At 40.4% G+C, this 27,603-nt stretch overlaps 1 protein-coding gene across 6 annotated transcripts; it reads right to left on the reverse strand.

The window, feature by feature from the left end:
• Nucleotides 1-343: 343 nt before the first annotated feature.
• On the reverse strand, nt 344-27,603 carry KMT5B (lysine methyltransferase 5B). Of its 6 annotated transcripts, none has more exons than XM_058806951.1 (10): nt 27,002-27,603; nt 20,139-20,375; nt 19,342-19,489; nt 10,552-10,717; nt 9,327-9,436; nt 7,386-7,552; nt 6,720-6,739; nt 6,424-6,560; nt 4,495-4,682; nt 344-3,150 (listed from the first exon to the last, which is right to left on the reverse strand). In XM_058806951.1, the coding sequence occupies exons 2-10, from the start codon at nt 20,290-20,292 to the stop codon at nt 1,685-1,687; spliced, it is 2,556 nt and encodes an 851-aa protein (XP_058662934.1). In that variant the 5' UTR covers nt 20,293-20,375; nt 27,002-27,603; the 3' UTR covers nt 344-1,684. The 6 variants fall into 6 exon arrangements, with proteins under 6 accessions (XP_058662934.1, XP_058662931.1, XP_058662932.1 ...); XM_058806948.1 differs by having other exon boundaries at nt 4,486-4,682; XM_058806949.1 differs by lacking the exon at nt 27,002-27,603 and adding an exon at nt 26,497-26,597 and having other exon boundaries at nt 4,486-4,682; nt 20,139-20,378.

Below are 27,603 nucleotides of genomic sequence, written 5' to 3' on the forward strand. Positions count from 1 at the left end.
AATTCTACACTTAATTCTCTCCACTAAAGCTTTCACCACTGGGTAACACAGTGGCCGTGTAAATCAAGCTCTTGATCTTCAGGACAGAGAGAGCCAGACTTGACATCCTGAGCAGCCAACAGTGGATTCAGCTGACCCAACAGCAGCTGTTTTAGCATGAAACTTGTGTTTCTACATCCCTAGACACAAAAACTTGAAACCTTAATCCAAAGTGGAGAAGAAATACAAATACTACAGACCAAAGCAATACGCAGTTATGTCAACTCTGATGTTTCAGACCTGTTTGAAAAAAATGGCTTAGAAATCTGATTCATACATACAAACAATCCATTGTGCCCAGAAGTTTCCTAACATTCTTTTATTAAAAACCAAAGAGCCAAAGATCGCCCTGATGCTCTTCATTGTTATAAAGCAGACTCTGAAGTATTAAGTGAATTATGTATGAGCAAAGAACTCCAACTGATGCAGAGTTTAAAACTAGGTTTACAGTTTCCTATTTTATTGGCATGGATGTATTTCTAAACTTAAAAACCTTTCTGGCAAGTTATCTCAATTTCTTATGACAAAATTTCTCACAACACACAAATATTTACAACATATACATATTTTTTCATTCTTTTACAACTGGTTCTTAAAAGACAAACAATTCTTAGGTTACCACAGAACAAAAGCTGTGACTTAGTTGTTTTTAATTTGATAAAACTATCATAAGTTAAAGTGAATAGATTTTTCTTTAAATTCCTTGTAGCATTTTACAAGTGCAACAGAAAAATATGAAGAACCAATTTAGGATAGCTGCAGTTCATTGGATAAATGTTGCCCGTCGTAATCACATTATTTCACAGCAAATTCTTGAAAAAATAAGCACCAATCATTCTTGCAAAGAACAATTTTATCTAAAAGTATTGAAAAGTGTTAAATACAAGGTGTTTAATTTACGTAACAAGCAATAAATACACCATATCCAAACTTTATTCTGCATACTGCTACCCTTGTACATATAATGTACTAAAAAGTCAGCAAATTGTCAACACCTTTTCATATTTTTTTTCTCTTTTTTTAAAGAAATCAATTTGACTTCCAACCAACGGTTTGCTACTATAACAAAGGCCACAAACAGTACGTCTGGGACGGCATACAGTGTTAAAACTGACAAACTCCAAGGGGGGAAAACCATCTAGCAAATAAATTGGAAAGCTGTAGATCATTGCTGGTGATGTTAACACATACTAGAAAACCTTAATATGCTGCTACTATGATTTTGTAAATTGTTTAGTCAAATATTGTAAGAGCAAACTAACGCTCCTACTGATCAAAAATAATTCTGTAGCCACACTGTATTCTCATTGTCCTGCATGGAAAGATCTGATGCAATTTCGTAACTTTGCTTGAGCCTTTATTTTACAACAGAGCATTACCTCTAACTTGGAATTGCACATAAGAAGGCTATTAAAAAGTACAATAAAAATCTGCACAAATCAGACTTAAGAAGAGTCAGTATGCTGTACACTTTCTACAATATTACGCTGATAGGTGAATAAAGAAGTGCTGCCACTAAGTTTTTCAGAAAGTTCTTTAGTTGAGGAATATTCAAATGGAATTTTTGTTGGGTTTTCTATTTTTTTTTTATTATTTTTAAATTTTTTTTAGAAATGACATCCAGGTCAGTTTAAGACCTATAAGCTTATGCATTGAGCCTTAAAGACTGATCTTCTCTCCTCCTGGAAGAAATATCAATATCTATTGAATCCTTGCCAACAATAAGCCTTAATCTCTTCGCTGGAGGAAGAGGAATAAAGTCATCAAATTCATCATCATAGTCATCTTCCTCTTCATCGTCCTCTTCTGATGAAGATTCATCTGCTGTTTCCTCTTCATAGTGACCATAATCATCTACTTCCATTCTTGACTCCAAAAGGGAAAGAGTTTCACTACAACACACACCATTTTCATGAAGGTCCTCTGGGTATGTGCCTCTGTTTTCGTCCTCTCGTTTTAGCTGTATTTTTAATTTTGTTGAACTATTGCCTGATCCTGAGTTAAACCCATTATTTAGCTTTGCTACATATAAATTATTATCTTTTTCATGGTCTTTACTTAATTTTATGCTTATTTTTGAAGAATTCATTCCATCACACTCTTGATCATTTGACTTGCTGCTGCTATCATGGCGCCTACGAAGAGTCAGTTTAGGGATCCCAGAGCTATTTTCAAGGATAAGTTGTGCATCATACCTTGTGATTCGTCTTTTCTTTTTACTTTTTGCAGTTCTAAAGCTGTCTTTTGCTTTAAAATTGTCAGTTGTTACAGAACAGCCACCAGATCCAGGGATACAGTCTTTGAACCCAACAGGTGTGTCCACCACATTATTCCTCTCTTCGAGTTCTGAATGAGAACTAATTAAATCTGGTACTTCATCCTTCATAGGCATGTTGTGCATAGTATCAGTTTCCTCTGTTTTTGAAGATGGTTTCACAAGCTTTCCTTGTCGAGATTTCTTTTTTGATGCGCCTGCATCACTTTTCTGGCACCGACCCTCTCCTTTATGTGATGGTTCGTGAGCCACATCGTTGTCGTTTAACGCACGAGACTGCTGCTCTGCAATGTCCGATTGTGTTCCAGTCAAGTTACTCTTATAGCTATCCAATGTATTTGGTTCAAGCTTTGTGTCAGAGGTCTCCTTCAAACTCATCCTTGTTCTCATTGACCTCCTCGTGATGTACGTGCAGGGTGCAATATCACCCTGCTCATAAGCACCTTTCACAGAATTCAGTTTATGTTCTCTCGCTGCATGCCTCGTTAAGCATCCGCTAGAGACTGCAACTTTGACTGGTCCCTCCAATTCTTTATCCTTTTTAATGGGCAAGTTTTTATACAAAACTACTTTAGGCTCTTTGAGAACTAAATTTCCCATTTCAAGCTTTCGAGAAGCATTCTTTTGCTCTGGCCTTTTGCACTGATTTCTCAACTTTATCTTTGAAAGTAAAGGCTTTGCAGGCTTTTTCAGTCTCTTTGGTACCCTGGAATTATTTATATGAGTTAGTTTAGATGAGGTAGAGTTTGATGATGCTGGAATTCTTGATATAGACTGTCTGGTTAATGTTCTATTTTTGCTGTTCTTTTTTACGCCGATTGAAGATTTTCTGTTAGCTGAAAAAGAAAAAAGCAGTTTTGTTATGACACTACTTTTATCCTGAATTTCCCACTCCCAAATACTGCAGTTATTTCATTTATTTGGGGAACCTCAAAATAATCCATGAGACAGGATAGACAGTATGTAGTAGGGAATGAGACTGCTTAACTTGCAACTCAACACATGAAAGGAATTGCTAAACAGGCCACAAGTACATCAGCATTTCCAGATACACTTCCCCTTCTCTACCCACAGTATACCAAGCTGTCTTTTTACTGAAATTCTTCTTCTACCAATTAAAAAAAAAATCTCTTTGACATTATCCACAGCTTTTGCTGAGTATTATTCCAATAAAATCTGATGGTCAACATGATCTAATATTATCTCCAGGATTTTTTTCATGGAGAAGGAGGAAAAAAAAACCCAAATACTTTTATCTAATGTAATGGTTTCAATTTCAGGTGAAACTACTGCATACTGTGGCAAGCAAAGAAGTTCTGTCTGCTCAGCAGAGGTGCAACTCTAAATACTGGTAATTAGAGATCTTAAAAAGATTTAGGGTCATTTTTTAGGGGTTTTTTCCATTGGTTGGTTGGGTTTTGTCTTTTGTTTCTGTGTTTCATTATTTTAATGTCACAGCCGCAAACAGGAGACAGACGGAACTGCAGTATTTTACATAGCTCCAAATCTGTTTACCAGTTAAATCAAAGTTTAAATTATTTGTATTTTGCCCATACTGAGGTTGGTGGAGGTGGGGAAATCAAATAAATCATACTCCCTACTCCATGGAGAGAAGTTTTGCAGGAAGATTACAAACAAAAATCCTTTCCAGTTTCTTCTTCTGAAATTACTAACTGTGCACTTTCACTGCACAAGAGGTGCCTGAACTATCAATTCTGGATGTGGAAAGGGAAGAGCTGCTCAATTTAAAAGATGTCTAAAGGAAACAACTATTTGTTTAGCAATATCTACTAAGAGTATTTATTTAAAAATTCTTTTCCTAAGAATTCAAACTATGTAAGTTTTCTTTCCTAAACCATACTACTGCCTGTGGTAGTTTACTGTATTTTGAAATACAGAAATTAATGGCAAGACTTTAACTGACGTGTTTATAAATATTTCCCTTTGATATTAAAAAAAAGAAAACAAAAGGACATACCACCTATTGTTCTTCAAACACTTGTGGAAAACCATGAATTTATTGTTTAAATTGCCTTCAGATTCTTGAATAAATTAGTTTTAGTGACTAGTATGTGAGAAGCACCTCAACACTGAGAGGAATTCCATCACTGTGGAAGTTTTCCATGTGTTTGTGAAGCCTTTAGAGACTCCAAGCTCTTCCCCTTACTTACTTGCATTACCTTTTTCCTGAGTGGTATCTGCATCAGTGTTAGAGCTGACAGACTGGCTGTCTGAATTCTTGCTGCTGTCACCCAACTTTTTAAGTCTGTTCAATCGTTTGTCTGTTTCCCTCAGTCCATATTTACTGTTAATCACAGGAGTAGGTGCTGGCAATCCCACTCTTGATTTAAAAGCACCAGTTCCACGTCTACAAATAAAAAGAAGACACAAGGTATTAATAAATCTTCATGTAAACTTAGAGCTTTGTTTCATATACAGTAGTTTGGATCCCAAGTGTGTCTGGATCAATGATACCAATAGCCACAGAACTGGTTAGCATTTTGTGGGCTGTTTTGTCTTCTACCTGTCATCTTGGGTGCCTAAATGCCTCAGCTGGCCAGCAAGAAGAGCAGGATTGATCACCTAGGAAGAGTACATGGACATATGCAGAGAGATGCAAATCTTCCTGGTGATGACTTGTGGAGGCTTGAAAGAAACTGTACTGTGCCAAATCTCCTACTGCTCCAAACATACCCACAGATCCTTAGAAGCCACCGTTTTAACATTGCAAATTAACACTCTTTACAGCACAGTTAAAATGAAGACACTTAAATATTAATTTTTTTGTGGTATACAAAGTGACTCTTGCCTCATCAATCTTGAAACAAGCAAAAAATGAGTCCTTACTAATGCCCCCCAAAATAAAATCTTATATATTTGACAGCCTCTGCTACAGCTTTGTAACTGAAAAGCAGATTCCTAAAGTTAGAATTACCCAAACATTAGCTTTAAAAAATAACATTTTCATGTACTTAAAATACAAAAACAAGTTAATGAAAATGTTCAGACACATAAAATTAGTTTGTCCTGAAAAAGAAAGTATGCTCATATTACACTGAAATCAATGATCAAAAGCACTTGAGAAAAACCCCACATCACTCCATGTCTCAAGGGAAGAACAATTCTGGTGCCTATTTATTCAACACTTTACAATCTCCAGGACTGAAGTACTTTTCTACTAGCAGCTCTCAGCTGCACCCTTCACTTGGAATGACAACATCACATGAGCTTGGAGGCCCATGCCAGAGCGTTTTCTCTTTAATTTCAAGATTTGTTAGTGACCAAAGTAGCCAATAAAAATGAAAGTAGGATTATTAAACTATTTGTATGCAGGTGCACTAGGCTACTTCTCAATATGAACAATATTTTGTCCTTTATAAGGTTTTTCTTCCTACAGTTGGATCAAACAGAACAGTGAGTTCTGTGCAGGTCCCCTTGGAACTGAGTGAAGCTCTCTCAGATGATGCTGATCCTCCCTACTCACAGTGAGCAGAAGTTTCAACATGGCAAAAACCAACTATGGAATTCTTTTGACTGATGTGAAGAAACCAGGTTGGGACAGCACATGTGAAAAACAAATATTGAATGATGAACAAAGAGAAGCAAATACTGTCCAAACCAGTAGACATTTACAAATACACAACCCCCAAGTTCTAACAACACTGAGTGAAAAACTACTTTGCCCATTCTCAGCAGAAGAGAACTTCAGGTCCGCAAATAAAACATTAATGGAATTTGCTTTATCAAGCGCAAAGAAGAGCAAAAGTTGGGGATCAGTTCACAATGGTCTTGCAGAAGCTGTAACTGCTTTTCTTTCCAATTCTACTTTATTCAGTACAAGTATTTTTAAGAATCTACACCCCTGTTTTGTTCTGCCTTAGTTTGAGCTAATCTCCAGAACAGAGAATCAACAGATTAAGAGAACACAAGAGTTCTCAGGGATCATCACCATTCTGTAACAGCACAAAAAAACATTATAGTAAACAGATAGGAAGCAATTATTTTGTGTCCAAAAATCTGAGTATTCATAAATAAAGGACTTTCACTTTCACAAAATAGATCATGAATATGCCCAATTCTATTTGAAAGCCATTTACATCCATGCATACCTTTCACAGGTGTAACATTCGCAGTATTCATTGTTTTCTCCAAAAAACCCATCTCCATAGTAACAAGAGATTTCTTCTCCAGGTTCAATATCTCTTAGAGCTTTCACACATGCTGTATCTCTGCCTGTTGATACGAACTGGAGAAGCAGATGACAGGAAGGGGAAAAAAAAGGCTAATCATTAAGGCTGCACAGTATCTGAGTAAGAAATAAAACTAAAACAGTTGGGGAAGAAAAGTTGGAAGGACAAAGAAATAAAAAGTAGGGTACTTTATTTATTTATAATTTCTTGCTTACCTTACAGTTAGGTCTGCAATCTGAAAAAGGTCCAAAAGATAAAGTCAATTAACTGTGGATAAGACCTGAAACATGAATAGTTGTAGATATCTAAAGTAAGGATTCACTTTGACTTCAAAGACTGCAGAATCTCAACTAAATACTGGGAGTTAAGTTAGTACTGCACAAAGCCATACATCAAAAGATTCCTGCTTTTGTATAGCTGCATTTCTGAGCTCTTCCCTATGCCATCACAAATGTCCAGTTTCCCTCCTCTTTAGAGTAAAGAGTTTCATCTTAATTCCTACCTGCTCTTCCTTTGGTACACAAATGCAACACAATCAGCTAAGTTTCTGCAAAAGGTTAAAAAGCCATAAGTTGACCTAATAAAGATGTTACTGCTGACTGAGTTCACAAAGAATTCAAGGTAACCCACAATATGCTCCAGTAATTTAGCTGCTAGTTCCAATGTCTCTTTCAAGGAAGACAGCATTGCTTCCTAGAGCCTTCTCTGAGTTTCACAACTGATCAGCTCTGGCTGGGAAAATCCCAGTATGATTTTGTCCTACATTAATATAGTATGCCAGATTCGGACATTTCTCTCCAAGTTCTTGTGCTGTTTGGCTCATATACAACACTTCTGAATTTCTTATGCTCTTCAACAAGCTTCCTATACTTACTACTCACCATGATTGATAAATGCAGCAGGACCAAGCCATAGTTGTGCACAGTTTTTTCGTGTGGAATACATGACACTGAAGTCATTTTCCCCATGTCTCAGCAGCATGTTTTCTTCCATTTCTGATAGTTCAGCAATACAGCCCACAAGTAATTCTATTTTATCATTTCGTTTCCTTTAATGTAAAAAGAGTAGCAGAAATAAGACTACACGTGCCAAAATTACAAAACAATTTCATGGAAAGAAAAGTTGTTATAGAATCAATTACATCAAATCTGACGTCAGAAACAATTATGACCATTGTTTCTACAATTTCCTGAGGCTGCTTGCAAGAGGTGATTACTTCAGCTTCTGCAATTGTTAAAACCAAAAGCAAGATCTTTTCATTTGTGTACACTCCCTCCCCATCACCACTTGAGAAATTTTGACTTCCTCCAGCTGCTCTAGCTTGTGTTTCCTAAACTTCTTCCTGTGACCAGGAAAACCCAGCATAATGAAAATGCTTAAAGCTCCACGGCTTATTAAATGAGGCCAGCCCACTAGTGACTCTAACAAAGGCAGAAATTCAAGCAAGATGTTCTCCTCACTCATGAGTAGTTCTTCATCGTGAAGTTGGCCCTTGAAATAGAGTGAGGAGGGGGAATGACACCTACAAAAATCAAAAAACCCACGAAGCCTTTGTGTGCAGACAGCCCATGTACCATCATGACTAGAGCAGTGCAGAGGCACTGAATGCTCAGTCTAGTGGGAGCACAGTTTCCATTTTCTTGTGTGGGCATTGTTTCCACTGCTCAGTGGCCATTCCACATTACTCTGACAGAGATGACCATGGAGATACTAAAGGTACATGAAGGACACAAACTAAAAGCAAAGCTTTTTAAGTGCAAATTTTTCCTTTGACAGAGAGCACTGAGAACTCTAATCTCTAGTTTTGATTCTTGACAGGCTTCCAGATATCAGCAGGGTTAAGATGCTGCCCTCCTGTCTTGCTCACTTCTCAGGCTACTCTAAATTTTGAGCTTGAAAAGTTAATCTATTTTCAACACACCTACATGCAAAGCTTCTACCACAAAGAATCAGTCAAGGGATGAACTCAAACAACATCATCAACAACAAAAAAAACCCCAAACAAACACACAAACAAACCCAAAAAACCCCAAAACCCAATCAGTATTTTTTGGGTTGTATCATGATCGTGGAACCCTCAGCTCTGGTCATGAAGAGCTGGAGTCCTCAGCGTATTTAAAGGTTCTACAACACGTGGAGGTTGTGCTGCCACCAGCAGGGTGTCCAGCCACTCAATCCCAGTGTGAACACAACCTCAATTCCTCACCTCAGGTGTGCTGCTATGAACAGGTACTGCCACAAAGCAAAGCTCATACAATTGGTGTCTATATTTCAAGTGACTTTAAAATCTGAATTAAGCCAGAATCTGCTGGTGCTGCCACACACATGCTTATAACAAAACTCAGATGTGCCAAAGTGAGATGGGGCACACTAAGATTCCAGCCTTGTGCTTCCAGGAGAGATCTATCTTGCACAATCAAAATATGCAAACAACACTCGTTTAAAAATGGCAAAAAAATCATTTCCCACACAATTATTTGCTGTGTCACAAATCTGCCATAATGTCATGTTTCTCATGGAAGTCTAACAACTCCTGAAAAGAGAAAAACAATTACCTGACTGAAAACAAGATTTAAAAAAAAAGTATAATGAACACTATATGCCCAAACCCAAACATACAAAGGACTACCTTCCAGAGGCATAGATCCTGTATTAAGTACTTAGCAAAAACAGAGAGAAAATTCACTTTTCAAGTAACAATACAAAACTATCTATTTCACTGGTTGCAGTTTTAATTTTAAATCACACTTGAAAATATATTTTTATATATTCTTTCAAATAATTGACAGAAACAGAACACAATGGTAAACTGTATCTCTTACCATTCTTTTGTTGCAACGATTTTGGCTCCATTTTGCTCAGAAGAATACCGATTACAAGGCAGTATCTCAAACCCACTGTCAGTTGCAAACATTCGTAAATAAATAAACACCTGCAATGAAAAACCCAGCACTTGTCTGTTACGCATAAAATGAAAGCAGTGAGGAACTTCTTATATAAATAATGAAAGTGAACTGTACAAAAACACACACAAAATGGATACTGGAGCAGGATGCTGTCTGCTGAAATGCATTTCTAGGTTTTATAATGTTTCTATACATTTAAGCCATACATACTATGTTGGTCTTATTTCTTCACAGTGACTTGCAGTAATCCTCACACAGGTATTGAGATTATCCAAAAAGTTTATGAAAATTAAAGATACCTGGACCAAAATTGATCCAACTAGTGAAAATCAATAATTTTTTTCTTAAAATCACTGAATAGCTGCATTCAAGAAATCTGTTCATATCTTTAAGAATGACTGAGACCTAATAATCTCTAGAAATCCATTTTATTGTTTGAAGTTCTGAAAAATGATATTACTTCCACAACAAACCTAGATGCTGAATTCAGGGACTGTTGAATTTTTTTTTAAGTTGAGGTGTGACTGTGTTACTCTAAAAACTACTCTAACAAAGCAGAACTTTTTCTGCCAAATCTTTCTTGCATTACTAGATTTGGTGCATTTCAAAGGAGGCCTCATTCTTTTTGATTGTACCTTGAAACAATAGACTCATTCTTGAAGAAGCAGCTTTTATTTTAAGTAAACAGTACTATGATTTTATGGGTATAGCCCCTACACCTGTAACAAATGGGGCATTTTGAGGTAGCAAGGCTATTCCCTTTTCCTTTATTTTCCTTTGTCACCCAGTTTGATCATCACCCAGTTGTAAGTAAGAAAACCCTAAAACAAACCCCAAAACCCCCCCAAAAAACAAAAACCCTTAACAAACCACAATACAAACAAATGATGAAGGGGGGAAAAAAACCCTTCCTTTCTATACTCTATTAATGAAGCAATGCAAGTTAACAACGGAGAAAAAAAGAAGGGTGTGTCTAGTTAGGCTTTAAAAATCAAAGGAAGTTTCTCTTAAAAAACAGTAAAACAACATATAACAGAGCACTTGATTGCTTTACTATTGCTAATAGTATACTTAAGAAAATTTTACTTTTTCTTTGCCTTTCAACCATCTGAAAAAGCACATTAATTACAAATACACCTACATGTTCCTTGAATAACCTTTCCTGCATTTTGTTCTTGTTAAGAAAATAGTGCCGGGCCCAGTCACCTGACGTCAAGGACTTGAAGGCTTTTTCTAAGTGCTCATCTTTCTTAAAACGTTCAATCACCTCTTTGAGTTCTTCTTGCCTTCCTTTAATAGGTCGAAATCTGAAATAAAAAAATAAAACTATTCCAGTCCACCATCAGTCATTCTCAATTCTTTCTCAGTTACAGCACACAGCTCTTTTGCTACCCATATAAATATTTAACTCCCTGCATAAAGACACTGACCAACCACTGCCAAACCCAAAGCCTTTTTATACTAATGAATTCACTACATGGGTTTATGTGGATTGCAAACTTAACATGTGCATTCATACAAAATACAGCTCTTAATGGCAACACAAGTGTCTACAAATACTAACACATGGCAGATGCTACATCTGTGGAAGATTAAGGTTCCAAAAGTTAGTGCAATCATAAATTTTTCCCCCCAAACAGGAAATCTTGGGCATGTAAATATGAAAACTAACACCTGTACGTTAGCAGAGAATTCTGCCTTCTTCCCAAAGCTTGAGATTTAAGAAAAACTACCCTTCGTATCTTCAGTGAGAAAAAGTAACAGAAAAAAACCTGCATGACTGCCAGAAGTGGAAGCTCCATTTTTGAGCTGCAAAACCACCAAGAGAAAGCAGCACTTAGATATTTTGCCAAATCCCTATAAATTGCCTTTGACTGAGCACATACCCTTATATGCTCTGCTTTAGGGCAGAGGTGGGGTGTGGGTATTCTTAAATACATGCCACACCCCAGGGGACTCTTTACAAAGATAAAAATTTACCAGGATCATGAGAAACAGTTTTCTGCAGCTCTTTTTACAACTGGAATGTTCTGCTTACAGAGCATATGACAGAAGTGCTAAACAAACTAAGAGTTTTGAGCAAACATGTAAGAGTAAGTCCTGTTACTTTTTGCTGGAAGTGCATTACTATGCTGATTTTATTTCCTCTTACTTACAAATGAAATCTGTATTTCATTACAAAAGTAAACAAGGGGGAAAAGAATTCTTGAAGTTGATGGAAGGAAACCTCAATCAACTTACTCACTGATACCCTGTTTTTTAAACTGCCATATGAACTGGCTTACTGTCACCTTAGAATGCTGAATGTTACAAGTAACTTATTTTAATATGACTACAGAAGATTTGCCTCTTCCATGCAACTTGTATAAAGGAAACAAAAAAGTGTTACCTCCTGATTTTGTTTCACTAAAATACTAAGGGTCTAATCAGAACTAAGTAACAACCATGAGGATTCAGTTTCCTTCCATAGAAGAAAGACTGTATTTATGCACCTGATACAATGAAGACAGATCTCCTAAGCCCAGAATCACTTCCAGCAGGTTTCCAGTGTTCCATGCTACTGCTTTTATAAATCTCTCAAATCTCCATCTGAAACACTTCCTTGTGACATAATAACTAAGCATCCTTTCAGACCTTTTTGAATCCAGCAAAATTTATCAGCATGACCTGTGGGCTTTCAGAGGACATGGTGAGTAAGGAGAAGACATCAGGTTCAGTTCACTTCTGGCTGGGATATGACATTGAACAAGGCAGCAGGAATCAGTTAAGAAACAGATGCCTGCTTACAACTGTAGCACATACCATGCCATGAAGTTTCAAATCAAGCTCTTTAATAAAGATTATACTTGTATTGTCATCCCAAAAAGCTAACCACCTAACAAGCTGATGAGACCTTACTCCCCTAAAACTAGAGATGCCACAATCATTATTTTTGTTCTGCAGCACATCAAAGTCTTCCCCAACTTGCCAGTCACACATACAAGTATCTCTGCTCTCCCAAAACCTGAAAGACTTTGCCCAGATTTGATAGTCATAACTCACAGAGCTTCCTCATGCATGAGTAGAATTTAAAATCACGTAGTGTGAACTGAACTGACTAGCTTCAGAACAGGACCTGCACTCACTTTCAATTTCAACCAGAAACAACTTTCCCAGCAAGGAGCCAACTGCACTTACACTAGGAGAAGTAGAGAGCTCACCAATCTGCACAAACATGTAACAGTAATATGTTGCTTACACCTCTATCTGCAAACATTATACAAGAGAAAAACCTACAGGATTTCCAGTTAGAATTGGTCTTCAGCTATGTCTCTTCTTGCTGGGCTACATGAATAACTGCCCTCTCTGTTACACTGTATTTCACATGTTGAAATACACAATTTTTTAGCTAAGTGACCTGCAGAAGTAAAGATGGGTGGAAAAGCCATCACATTCAAAATTGCATTAGCACCTGAGACAGCAATGTATGTGCTGATAGACATCATCATACTTATTCATCACCAAGAAGCCTGCTCTAGGCTAGCTAAGAAAGCAGGATCCCAACTGAACCACCAGTGTGGGAAAGAAATACAGATAAAAAAAGGAGCGCAGATGCTAAGCTTAACAGCGTCTCAAGACCTAAAGAATCAACATCCTCTATTTTCTAGCAATTCAAAGCAAACCTTACAGCCCCAAGAGCTCATATTTTAGGTGTTTCACAACACATTCTCAGAGGTTGACTCGATGTCTACCTGCCCAGCTACCTCAGGTAGCTTGGGACCTGGCCCCAGCCCCTGAAGGTCACTGGCACACCTCCAGGGGTCACATTCAGCAGGTCTCCCTATGGATCCTTGTCTCATGCACCATACTGCTGGTGGAATTAATTTAAGCCATTAGCAGAAACTTTTGTAATGCTATTCCTGCGAGGTACAATAGTCAGTGTATGCCCAAGACCTTCAAAGGCCAAAAAGATGGCTGGGACCAAGAAAGGGATGAAGAGATGGTAGAAGCCCCAAGACAATGACATGGTCAGATGAATGCTGGACGGCATGGCAGGCATTTCAAACAGGAACTGGGTTTTTCAAAGAACATCACTCTCTGCACCCAGGGGCTCAAAGATTAATACCAAGGACTCTCTGCAGCACCTCTGTCAAAAAGTTGTTCTTACACAGTGACAAGACAGAGATAATGAGAAAAGATAAACAGGAATCCAAACAAGCAAGAAGTATCCACAAGTTCAGGGAAAGATGCTGGAAACCAATATTATGTTTAACATTTCACTCCAAGGGTTCCCAAACATATGAAACAGAATGACACTGCGCACTCTGAGTCTGAGCTGGAGGGCTCTTCAGAGTTCAACAGCACATGTAAGTTGCACTGAGAGCACATGATGTTTATAAGCAAATTCAGAATACTACAGTCCTCATGAAAGCTTTAGTCTTTCACAGGTGTATCTCCATATATACTCTAAAAGGTACCTTCTCATTTGAGACGCTGAAGAAGCTGAGAAACCCCAGAAGTCCAATGCTCCTTAAGAATTTGGGTCTGCTGATAGATACTTCATTTCTCCCAGGAGTATAATTAATTAGTTTATTCATTAGCTTTTTGCAGCCAAAATGCCAATTGATTTTGAGAAGCAACCTTGTATACTACCCTTTGGTGTTACAGGGCTTCCACATTTACTCATGACATTAAAAAAAAACCCCAAAAACCTATACATCTGCTGGAAGAATCTATACACTGTTTCTGAACTCCACCATGAAAACAGCCTAAAAAGGCCCCACAGCTAAATGTATACATATAAAATGAGCCAAAGAAACTGACTTTTAAGTAGCAGTAAAACAAGTGACTAGTTCAAAGAAGAGAGATATAAAGAGTACAAGGAAACCAACAGAACAAACTAGCCAACCCAGTTTCTGGAAAAAAAAAAGGCAATTAAAATCAGAATTGTTTATCCAGACTCTTGGTTTCCTCCTCTGAACAGTACCCTTATTAAATTCCATCATGGAAACTGAACAAGACACATTGCTGTTTGAATCTGCTCACTGACACAGACTCCTTGAGCCACCCTACGAGCAGCTTCACAGGTCAGGTCTCACAGGACATGAGGCCTGCTGCAAGACAGTCAGGTGTTAGAAGTGAGCAAAGACTGAAAACCTCAGCTACGACACGGTCTTTAAATAAATAGTATCAGCCCTTCTTCCTGACAACCTGCAGAACAGAAACTTCTCACACTTCTCTAGAAAATACTTTTTTTTTCCTAGTCAACAAGATCTGATAAAGCTGTGGCCACTGCAGTTTCAAAATCAGATAGAAGATCTCGTCCCAATTAAGGGCAAACTGACATGGTCTCAAAAAGGAAGACGTAGGAAAATGGCTTGGGGAAGCAAAGCTCTTTCTCTCTCAAGTTTCTCTTACCTCAGGAGTACTTAAAGACTCTTGGAACTCCAAGGTATAAAGCCAAAGGTCAGTGAGATGCTTGCCTATAAAGGAAGTTAAAGGAGAGTTTCTGGTAAGTTCAGAAGCACAGCACCTCGCTCAGTCTCAGTCACTGAGAGCAGTGAGCTTGAACAAAAAGGATAAATTGATCCTGCAAGAGATCCAGTATGGAACTCCAAACAGCATATCAGTGCATGATAAAGAGTTTTACTTCCAAACCCTCTTTCTTAACTTCTGACTAGGGAACATCAAGAAGAGTGAATTTATCAAAACCATATCAACCCATTAGCCTTTGAACAACTGGCACCTTGTCTGGATGGTATTTCTATTTAAGCAACTCGGGAAAACAGCAAGCTTATGCCCACCTAGTACCAGAGATTGAGCACAAAAGCTGAAACTGCAAGCCTGTTAAGCATTCAGAACAAGAATTGAAAATCATCTATTTAAAATAAGCATAAGCTTACTTAACATAGATTTTGGCTTCCTCCCTGCCCAAGCCTGTAGTGTGAGTATTTTTTCCTCAAAGCTGGTTATACAAGTTATGATCAAGTTGTTCAGCATTTATTGCCAGTGTTTTCATACAGAAAAAAACTAATGTTCTTTAAAGGCCAAATTTCAAAACAGCACTTTTAATGAAAAAAGTAATCCACATTACTAAATTTCTTGAACTGACACTAAATACACACCAGTGTGGTCAAAACTCCAATATAGCTGAGAACAGAAATAAAATTCTCACAATTTAGCAAAGAAGTACTTTTAAAAAATAAATATGGGGAAGACAAGAAACCCCCCAAACCAACAACCTAGCACTGTCCTCTAATCCTGTTCTGCCACTCCACATGGTAAATTTAATTTAGCAGTTAACATGACCACTGGATGCAAGCCATTCCACGTTTTGAAGATGTAACACTTTTTGTTGAAGCTAGAAGTAAAAAACTGTAAAAGTAAGGTGATGGGTGTTGGTTTGAGAGGCAGGCCATGGTTGTTTAGTGTGTTTCTTTGGCTGTCATTTTTTTTTTAAATTAAAAACATTTGGGAACAGCAAAACAGTTGGTTCCAATGCAATCACTGTGTGATTTATATACAATGAAGGAAGACAATCAGGAGCAAGGTAAAGGACTTTACTGAATTAAGCTATCAGTGAAAATAATCTAGAAAAAAGTGCAACATCAGATTTTATGCAAAAGTCAAAAACAATTTTGTAAAGTACACAGACACTGAGGTCTGAAGAATGTAAAAGCTTCACTTTGAACCAGGTTACCACTACATAAGAGTAGTGTACCTTGAATCCACTATCTCCACAGCACTACAACATTGAAGCTGAACTGTATGGCCACATAACCTTATTTAGCAGAACCCACATCACTTTTTCAGCCTCCAGACCTTACTCAAGATGAACACTGAACTCTTCAATTATTATACTGAAATGAGCCGAAGAACGCAGGGGAGATTCAGCACAGGCTCCTGCTTTGTGCTTTTTGTCTCTACTGCCTGGTGGTGACTCTAAGAGATGAAAAGTGATGTACCCTCTCAAGTTTGGTCACCTAAGTCAGTGACTGCTCCTGAGGCAGTGTCGAGAGAAGCAGCTTCCTGTACATCATCCCCAAGCACTTAATGTTTCCAATGGAAAACAGAAATTCTGAAGGCTTGGTCCTTTAGTCCCATGTAATCAGACAAAACCACCCACATCACACACCTGCTTGTAACTTCACTAAGAGCAGCAAACAGAGCACAACATATCCGACTTCCTAAACCATTTGCAGATCTGGAGATGCACTGGAAGTGCTCTCAGTATCCCCTAGCATGATGCTGGTGCTTTAGGGAACCAGGAAACAACACTGACTGGTAACAGGAGCACATGATCAGGTTTGAACAGTAACACCTTGGTATGTGAGATAGGATAAAGAGCAGATTAGCCACTAAGGCATGTGACTTCAAGATTCAGTGCTCAGCCTCGGGAAAAGCACCCAAAAATAAGAAATGATAAAACAGGCAAGAACTCACTTGGCATTTTACAAGTGTCAGTTTTAATCTTTAGTGTTTGTAAACTTTCAACCCAGGAAGTTGTAGCTTGCAAAAGGAGTTTTGTTTTTTATCAGAACAAACTAACACAGGCTGATATAACAGGATTTGAAAACAACAAAACCTTTTAGAGCAGTGATACTTGACAAGAACATACTTTCTAAGACATGGGGTTTCTTTTATTAACTGCTAAGCTGCTATTCTGTTGAGATAAGAGCTACAAAACTGATGAAAGAATGACAACTGCAACTGTAAAAAGGGTTGGAAACTCTGAAAACATCCTGCTTTCTCTGGGAAAAAGCGCTTACAGAGAAGACACTCATGCATATAAAAGTACAGACCTGGCTTCCAAGGTAAGGGGAAGAACTTCAGTAAGTGATCATCAACCTGCAATGGGCTGCAAAAATACAAACCTCTTACATGTTTCCAACATAGCACAGCAGAACAGTGGCACAGACACTTTCACAGGGCATCTTCAAACAAATCAGAACAAGGGAACAGGAAATCTTGGCTTGCCACCATAACTGGCTGTTGTATTTTAAGCATACCTCCACACACAAACTATGTAACTAATATGACTCCATGACACTGAAGCAGAAGATGCCCAAACATAAGCTGCAAATCTTCAATTCTACTTCATCATAATATTTGGGTACTAGCACATAGCATTTTGGAAGCAGTAGTTTTTTCACACCTGCTTTCCCCTCACCTTCCCTCAAAGCCATTAAAACAACAGTAAGGAGCACTAGAAAGACTACAGTTTACTTGATGGAAAAAGATAATCTAAGCATCACAGCCACAGTAACAAGCATGTGTCATCACTGCACCAAAAAGATAAACAAGAACTATGCTGATGCCTGGACTTTAATTACTACAACATCAGAAACTTTCTCAATAGGACAGTATGATAGAGGCAGAAGGCGTGCATCTGGTAGGAATTGGAAGCCTCACCTAAGTACTTCCCATAGTGCTCCAAGATTATTAACTACTGTCCCTGAAGACTGTTTCACAAATCTGAGAAAGGAAGAAATACGTGATGGCCTTTGTATAGCTTTTTGGTTCAAAATAGTAATTAAATAAGTATTTTAGTAGATAACCTATCAACATAAAACAACATTCATGAAAGTAGCTTCTCTAGCTATTAAACAATGACTACATGATTTCCACAGCAAAAAGCCTAAGAACTAACAACCTGTGCAAAACCTGCAGACTATCATTCATGCAACAGAACAAAAAAAACCCTTTCAGCATATATTCTTAGCTTGATTTACTGATGAAAATACAAAGACACTTCAAGCGGAACTGTAAGAATATCTACCTGGACTGTGCTACTGTAACCAACAGCAGGGAGGGAAGAGAAAAAACTCCAATATTCTTCTTAAAGGTGGATGTTGCACTCTCCAGCAAAAAGGAAAGATCTCTTTGGGGTAAGTCTTTAAAGTTATTAGGACCACACTGCTTCAATTTCATGTGCAGCTGATGCTTTCAGGCTATACCAATAACTATTTATGTTATATGACAACAGAAATAAATCCAGCAGTCATTTTTGAATCAATCAGTTCATTGCATACATGCAATTTGCTTAACTGATACTATATGAATGTGACTGTGCTGCACAGGTGAACTGTCCTTTAAAAATAGTCACAGCAACAGTTTGAAGGGCTGAGAGTCTGTTTCTCGTGATGTGCTGCCAGGAAACTCCAGCTCTTATTATTGCACTGTGTATTATTGCAATACAAGTCCTTAGAAACTTACAGTTTCTCCATTGTGCTATCAATACAGATCTTACATGCAGACAAGCTTAAGAGAGATCTATAGAACACAGTTATCATCAGTGATACATCTGTAACAGAGGGAGAAGCACAAACAGCTAAACCCTGAGACCACACAGAATGCACAATCAAAGCATTCACACGGATGCGTAACAGTGCAAAAGTAGGGGCAACTCTGGTAAGCAAGTTTCCAGCTGGCACACTCATTGATCTCATCCATACAGACACATCTGAGGAGCCATCCCTTCAGCAGGGGTCTGCCAGAACTTCAGATCGAGTAGCACCAACACTGAACTGCTCACGAGCTACATCTTTCTTCCGTTGTTTAAGAGTAAGGAAGGAAAAATAAAGCATCCAGCACATGGAATAAACAGAAAAGTTACCAACCACTGGCTTCTGCCTTTGAATACTTTCAAATGACTACTGGTTTCAAACTTACAATTAGTTTACTGTTGAAGCTAGAAAACGGTGCCTATTACCAACCAGTTCTACAGCACAAATACACAAAACTAATGGAAAGCCCTATGATGGAGCACTGTGAGAGGCTGCATTTGTAGTGCTGAGTTCCAGACCCACATGCAACACCATTTTAAAGGCAGAAGCTACTCACAAATTTGCGTTCTTTCACTTTCTTAAAACATGCACAAAATTCCACGGTTTTGCTGATTTACATCAACTAAGAAGATGAATTCTTTTCTATAAAAATAAAGACAAGTTACCTAGTATTCATTTTGTGTGTCTGAAAACCTAAATAGGGATCAAGAACCAAACTAGTTGCTAAGTCATCATTTTCACAGAGTTCCTTGGCAGACATTCCAGAGGAAGGCACATAACGACTTTGTCCCTCAAATCCTGAAGCACCGCTACCTGCAAATAAGAGAGCACAAATTAGATATCACTTAAGGGTTGTTATAGAGCCCAGCTACATTTGGGGACAGACAGACACACAGGCTCGAGGCAAAAAATACAGAACAGTTGAGCAAGACAACAAAGTACTTGGAGAAGCAGAATAAAGGACTGTAAAGGACATCTGAATAAAGGACTAATTTGCATTTAATCCTCCATCCCAGACCAATAGCAAAATAAGAATCCATATTCCTTAAAACCTTTTATAAGGTTTTAAAGAGAATTGCTGCAGAATGGCTAATGATGTGACTTGATTAAAAAATGGGGTTTACTTCTACAAGTGTATTCACTGAAAGCTGGGCAAGGACTTCAAAAGATGTTATCCACTTCAAATCATACTAGTTGTCACTTAGTGCCAATCATGCATTTTATAATTACAACAGTTCAAAATTAATTTACACCCAGTTATTCTTACTTGACTTTTAAAGTGATCTGAAGAAATCTATATTCCTGAAGGGAGTTAACATATCCAGAAAACACATAATAACTAATATTTTTATGTTAGCTCCATGCTGACTGCAGATCTCCCTCATAAGTTAGGTAAGACCGAAGCCTGGCTGGCACACTAGGAAGGGAATCATAGCACTAAGCAGCAGAAACATGTACATACATCTGCTTGATCTTCTCTCAACTCCATTTTTGCCCGTCTTTGGATTCTCCTTTCCTGCATGCTGCAATTTGGTCTGTGTGTGGTCATTAGACGACTTGCTTCCACTTCTCCGGCCATTCACTACCATGTTCTTGGATTCTCCCAGCCACTTCATACCCACAGACAATCTGACTCAGTTGCATTTAGTCACTTTTCAAAAGGCGTGGAGAAGTGGATGAATAAATTCAGTTCCAATTCCTACTGGAAGCAAAACAAACATGATTAGAACTTACTGGGAAACTGTTTTCAAGACACAGAGTTAAAAAAATAGTAATAATACCCCAACAATAATAATAGTAGTAGTAAAAGAAAACTGAAACACACCCTCACCCCCCAAAGACAAAGTGGGGAAAGGTGGGAGAAAAGATGGCAATCTGCATTTGCATCAGGAAGAAAGATAAGCCATTCATTAGCATCAGTACACAGAACTGTGAACAGGTGAAGGACCGTCCTACAGCTTACAATGGCACCTGGCAGCAAGGACAGAATCCTGGAGCTGATCAATTGCTAATGGCAGCTCATTTTTAAGCTGCCATTAGCAATGGACTATCCCCACAGATATACCTGTACAAGCATACGTACACATGGGTTTACATGCCACAGCTACGTGACTCCAGACCCAGAGGATTTTCAAATACACATCCAATAAAGATTCTATCTCCTAATTCATAAAACTCATAACCTACTGGGTACTCTACAGCAAAGATCATTTCACATGCATCCTCCAAGAACTAAAGATGAGCACAGTTTAGAAGAAAGGAAAAAACCCAACCAGAAAATAAACATTTTTGGAATGGGGTTAGGCGAAAGATGTTACATCTTTATTCAAAAATCAGAGCTCAAGAAACCCTCAATGATGACCTAGAGAACCCAGGCTACTATTCTTACTATTCCATTTTACAAAACAAACCAGTCACAACACACCCGGTTCAACGTGCCAATACTAAGTGGGGTCACAAGCAGAGTTGCAATTTTACAGTTCATAAATGTCTAGCAAAGCACATGCTAGTTTTTGCCTGTCGTCTCAATGTCTTTTACATAAATAATTATAAGAAAGCTAATAATGTTTTTGTACACAGTTGTGTCTCACTGTGTATAACTTGCAGGAAAAGATCTGATTTACAAAATTATTTTACAATTGCACTTACACATTAGTAATTGATTCTCTTGATTTTAATTCACCCTTCTCCCTACTTCTTCCTCACAAAGAAATAAATTGTGCCTTTTCACTTTACTGCAATTATATAAAAAGCACTGCTCTGCTCACAGCTGGTAACAGGCCATTGCAACACACATTTCAATCTGATGGAAGAAACGGAGCAACAAACTAAGAGATGTTAGAAATACTGTCTTGTGTAGAAATTCTGCTTTTTATCAGGTAAGAGCAGTAAATGACTAGATTTCTGTTAGCCACTTATGTGATCCAGCTACCTAAAGAAATGTTTATGGCCAGATGATTTGTAATTAAGTTATTTACAAAGATGCAGAAGATTGAGGCAATTAAGGAAACACAGTAAAGACTCTGTTGTATATTAACAGACACATTGGCTCAAGCATCTTACCAGAACATATCACCCAGAAATGGACAGGTTTTAGAACCTTTTACAAATTGATAAAGAAGGGCAGTAAAGACTATCAACAAAGTGTAACAGAATCACACTGAGCAAAAACTGGCTCAGTTACTGCATCAATATCAAGAAAAAGAATTGAAATAGTTTCAGTGGACAAAGAATTTTCTTGCTCCCAGTAATAGAAGGGATTTTCTTTAACCTCAAGATTAATTCTATTCATTCAACTATAGGTAGACCTAGCTCTTTTACAAAGTACCACCAAAACACCCTTGGATAGGCTTTTTTTTTATTTCACAGAGCTCGCTGATAACATACACATGTAAGTTTATCATAACATACATCTGAAAAAAAAAACAACCCAACAGAACTTCAAAAACAACCAAACAACACCCTTAAACTTCCTTGTTAAGCATCCCACCTGTCAGAAGAGCAACTCTGTGAAGCTCTGCCACTGACTGACTGATGTCAACTCTCAAACTTCTCTTTTCTTACATCTCAAACTATTAATTTTACAGGTCTATATACTCTAATTAACCCCCATTCTGCCATGCTTTTGTAACATTGGTAATGAAAAGCGTTAGAACAGAAACTACATTAAAGACCTGCACGAAACTCAGTCTCGGTGTCTTTGTACACTAGGACTGAACTCCACACTGTGCTGGTTACAGCCCAAAAGCAGGACAGGGGAATGAAACTCCCATGAAGTCAGTGTGGGTGAATGCTGTATTGCATCCAGCAGTGTGGGGGAAATGCTTACTGTGGTACTTTCTGACAGTCCCCAGGTGCAGCAGCCACAGTGGGCTGAAGGAAAGGCGTTCTCTGCATGGAGAGAGTTCTCTGCACCTCTCACAAGGGCCCTCTGGGCAGGGTGAGTACTGCCTGTGCTCACTCACTTCTGCTTAACCAGGAACAGCAAAGACAAGGAAGGGACCACTGCAAAGGTAAGCAGCAACGTGGCCACAGAATGATACTCAAACTGTACTAAACATCAGGAAAACCACTTTGTTCTGCTCCAAAAGAGATTGATATAGACACCAACACAAGTCCTCCTCAAACAAAATCAGGCCATTTAGTGATGCATAGCAAAATTCTGGTTAAAAAAATCATTATTAGTTTGGGCTCATCAGCCTAATGAGCAAGAAAACCTCTGTCTCAATCTACTGCTGCCTCTATTTTCTAATATCAGCCAAATGACAAACTTCAAGACTGCAAGTGTGCTTCTTCAGCCACTATTCAATGGGACAAGAGGCAGTGGGCAGAAAGAGATGCACAGAAGTTCCACCTGAATACAAGGAGGAACATCTTTACTGTGCAGGTGAACAAGCACTGGAACAGGCTGCCCAGAGAGGGTGTGGAGTCTCCCTCACTGGAGGTATCCAGGATCCATTTGGACACAGCTCTGTGCCATGTGCTCTGGGATGGCCCAGCCTGAGCAGGGAGTTGGGCCAGAGGACCCACTGAGGTCCCTTCCAGCCTGACCCATTCTGTGACTCTGTGATTCCTTCTCCCAGTACCCAAAACCACCTTTCCAGACATGATACCAAAAGCCAGAAACAACAGCAAGGATTCCTTTCCCCATGAATATCTCAGCTGCTAATGCCAACAGAAAACCTGAAAGGAAGGAAGAGATGCACCACTAACCACCACCATGTGGTACTTATATCTTCTGACGTGATTTGTTCTCACTGCTTTCTACATCAGATTCATACTGACAAGTCCTTTAGGAACTGAGGGAGAAAAGGGAGATGAACACTATTTTCCCATTCAAGAAAACACTCAAATATACTTACACCACCACATACTGTTGCTACAGAGCTCTGCCATCAAAACCTAACACCGCACCTGGACCACTTAGGACTTCAGGTTTACTATGACCGTGAAGTTTACCAGCACAATTAGAGCTTCCAAGGGACCTTTGGCATTTCAATATAAATGACCACAATGCTGCTTTAACCCTTTATTAATAACACCACTACTCTTTAAATCACACTGCCTTTAGCAATTGTATTATGCTAGTTTGACAGGCACATTTCCTCAAATGCCAAAATATAGCTCAATTGCATTTGGTACCTCTCACTGAGGTATCTGGCATTTCATTGCAACAGTACCCTTAAAAATGAAAACTGAAGCACAAACACAATTAATACAGACAGACAACAGACCTTCTTTAAAATACAGCTTATGGATTTTTTAAAAAATTATTTTTAAGAACTCAAACACCTACAGTTTGGCTTGCTTGTCTTTTTTTTTTAATTAACAATAGCTGCAAGAGAGTTTTCCTCAACAAGACAGTGACCTAAAGCAAATATAAGAAACACACACACAAAAAACAAAACCAAAAAACCAAAACCAAAACCAAACAACCCAGCCTCAGCTCTTCTGGACAAATCAGAGGTATCAAGAGAAAAGATAAAGGTTTCAATATTGGTAACCCTACAAAAAGTAAACAGACCTTGGAATTTGGGAAGCAGAGCAAAACTGTGCAACTAGTTTTCCTATGGGATCACCAGAATAAAAATGACTGATCAAAATCAAAGCTGAAGGAAAACTTGCACAGCTTTAAGGAGCTATTCAGAACAATCTCAAGTCTTGTTGAGAAGACCTGAGAGTACTGAAACCAGATCCCCAGAAAAAGTTTTTGAGTGGCTCTCTTCAGCTCATTAGTGCTGAGAATAAGATCAGTGCAGAACTGGACATGTATTAATAATGGCAGAGGGAGTCTGTAAGACTGTGTCAAAACTGACTCAGGTCAGTCCAGGCTGTTGCAGAACTGCAGCCCCAGGATGCAGGTTTGGGAGAGCACACCTGGATCCAAAACTGACCCAAACCCAGGCTCCAGTCTCCCACCAATAGCTTGGCCTGTACATTCATTCCCCTTTTTTTCTTGTGCAGCCACACGATTTTTGTGTGTCAATTTGGATACTAATCCAAGCACAGCACAGGCACAGCAGCAATCCAGTACCAGCACAAAATGAGTGACAAAGAGCAAATGACACTTGAGCAGCTCCTGCCCCTCCTCCTCTGCTCTGCCATGTCCTCCACGGGGTGCTCTCTCAGGGTGGGGCTGAGCACAGCTCCCCAAAGCCTGTGTGATTCCCTCAAGTCACTGCAACGACTCCAGCGTTCAGCACTCACAGAGACAATATAAAAGCTCAGCTGCTTCCAGGAGAGGGAGAACCTCCTTCCTCCCACTTGCCAATTCACACAAACACTTCCACCAATGCCAGCACTCCGTGGACTTCTCCATGACCCAGATTAGCTCTGTGTGTGTGCAGCTATGTGACTTACACAGGTTCAGGCTCAGTTCGGGGCAGCCCCACCATGGCTGGGTCAAACAGTTCAATGAAGGCTCCAAACCAGCGTAACTCCAAAAGGAGCACTGCTGCTCCCCCAGCTGCTTGTGCCCTCTTCCATGCCATCCCCGCTCTGTGCCAGTGAAACAAATGCAGAGCCAAGTGACCTGAATGATTCAGTCACTGAATCAGGGGAGTCACCAGACAAATCTGAACCTGGCAGGCTTGAACCAAGAGTGGATGTTATGGGGCAGAGGGAGCACACAAGGTCAGGGAAGTGGTCAGGAGTACTTCAGCTGAGACTTCTTTGCATCCTCAAACCACAGCTCTGTTTTGGCACAAGAGTATCGCACCTGACGCTTACTATGCTGACTTGGGTAACAGTCTGTTGCCTGAAAGCATGTGCCGTTTGCAGGGAAGAGCATGCTGGGAAATGTAGTCCTGGAATAGGACAGTGCTAACAGAGCAAAAAAAGCATTCAAGAGCCTAATCAGTCCTGTTACTGAGTATACAAGGATACATCATCCCACTCATTCATTTAAATGCAATACATTAAGCAAGTGCTTTAAATAAGTCTGAATTTCCAGTTTGTGAGCTCCAGTGAGCATAAAGCAGAGATGTCTGTGTCTATCTGGTCCTAATAAGAAAACATCCTGATAAAGAAACAATAACATCTAACTTTTCAACCAAGTAAGTCTTGATTTCCTCCCATATTGTTACTTGCAAGGAAGAAAGCAAAGAACTGAACAGTTCAGTATTAATGAAAATTGAAGCAGCTGCATCCGTAGTTATAGTGGTCAGATTATGGAAACAAGGCATGGCTCTATGAGAACTTATCCTACAATTTTAACCTCATTGATAAAAACCTGCCAGTGTGTATTTATAGTTACACTATTAAACACTGATCATATTGCCGTCTCATATCACACAATCAATTAGGCTGGGAAAGACCTCTGAGATCATCGAGTCCAATCTGTGAGTGAACACCACCCTTTCAACTAGACCATGGCACTAATTGCCACGTCCAGTCTTTCCTTAAACACCTCCAGGGACGGTGACTCCGCCACCTCGCTGAGCAGCCCATTCCAATGTCTAATCACCCCTTCTGTGAAGAAATTCTTCTTGATGTCCAAGCTAAACCTCCCCCGGCACAACTTAAGACTGTCGTCTTGTCCTGAGACATGTTTCTCAGCACTGAATTTAACGCACCAGAAAACTCCACAAAGTTCTACACTTCAGTTTCTCACACTGCCTGGACACACCCTGACAAAACACCACGCACTCTCCCTCTCACTCACCGGTTTTCGCGATTCCGAGAATAACGTCTTAAAGGTAACTTCCCTTTAAAGTTTCAGATACAGATATTGGGCAAATACGTGCCTTTTACTCCTTCCCTAATGGCACGTATCATCCGATAAAAATCCACAAAAAACAACCCTCACCAAAAAAACATACCATAAAACCCCCAAGGCAACTAGTCTGGCCGTTCCATCAAACCGCGGCAAGATCGAGAGGGTCACTAAAGCCATCAACCCAGAGGCAGAGCTACTGGAACGGGCAGACACTCCCGGCCCGGAGCGCAGGGCCGGCCCGGCGGAAAGGGGAGCGGGACCGGCTCCGGCCCGGGCGGCGCCGCCCCCGCGCCCGCTGCTGCCCCCTGGCGTTCTCCGCGCGCCGGCGCCGCCGCGCGCCCCGGCCCCGCGCGGCCCCCACCGCCCCCGGCCCCGGGGCCCGGCCCCGCCCGCGGCCGCCCCTCCGCCCGCGGGTCCCCGCTGCGCCCGCCGCTGTCAGCGCCCCGACGGCCGCCCCCGCCCGGCCCGCGGCGGCCCCGCACGCTGCCGGACCCCGGGCGCGGTTCCTCACGGCCCCCCCGCGCTCAGGGGCGCAGCCCTCTCACGGCCCCGGCGCCTCCCCTGCCCCACAGAGCACACACAGACCCTCCCCAGAGACCCAAACTCACCGCCCCGCGCTGGGGTCCCCCGCCGCCGGCGCTGCCCCCGCTGCCACCGGGGGAAAATGAATCATCAAAGGCAAGGGTGCGGGGGGGGGGGGAGGGGGAAGGGAGGAAGCTGAAGGGGGGAAAGTGAAGACCGAGCCAGGGAGGGGTGGAGTGGGGAGAAAAACTAAGGAAGAGGGGAGAAAAAAAAAAAGCGGCGATAGTGATAAAAAATAATTCCAAGTGGGGGGAGGAAAAAAAATGGCGGATTAAAATCCAAGATGGCGGCGCCGAGGGGCGAGCGGCGCAGGGGGGAGGCGGCGGGGAGAGCCGCCTGGAGATCCCTCCGCCGCGCCCCGCGAGAAAGAGTCCCCCGGGCTCCCCCGCAGAGACCCCGCGGGGTGGCGGCGCGGACCGGCCGCCGCTTCCTCGTCCTTCTTCTCTTTCCCTGCGGGGAGCCCTCGTTCCGCCGCCCTGCCGAGCCAGGCGAGCGCCGCGCTGGCCGCCGCGCCCCGAAGTTTCTTCTTGTTCCTCCCGGCGGAGCCCGCGACCTCCTCGCCCCGTCCGGGGAGACGCCGAGTGCCCCTGCGCTCCCGGCGGCGGAGGGACACCGCGGACACCCGCCG

This window comes from Ammospiza caudacuta, chromosome 6 (assembly GCF_027887145.1).
Source record: "Ammospiza caudacuta isolate bAmmCau1 chromosome 6, bAmmCau1.pri, whole genome shotgun sequence".
Classification (NCBI taxonomy): Eukaryota; Metazoa; Chordata; class Aves; order Passeriformes; family Passerellidae; genus Ammospiza; species Ammospiza caudacuta.

Bases quoted from the DNA above. Each gene is read 5' to 3' on its own strand.
- KMT5B (XM_058806948.1), bottom strand. From the start codon at position 20,292: ATGAAGTGGCTGGGAGAATCCAAGAACATGGTAGTGAATGGCCGGAGA. The intron at 19,490-20,138 runs GTATGTACATGT...TCTTATTTGCAG, and splicing joins TGAGAGAAGATCAAGCAGAT to GTAGCGGTGCTTCAGGATTT. The intron at 4,683-6,423 runs GTATGCATGGAT...TTTTATTTGTAG, and splicing joins GAATGTTACACCTGTGAAAG to ACGTGGAACTGGTGCTTTTA.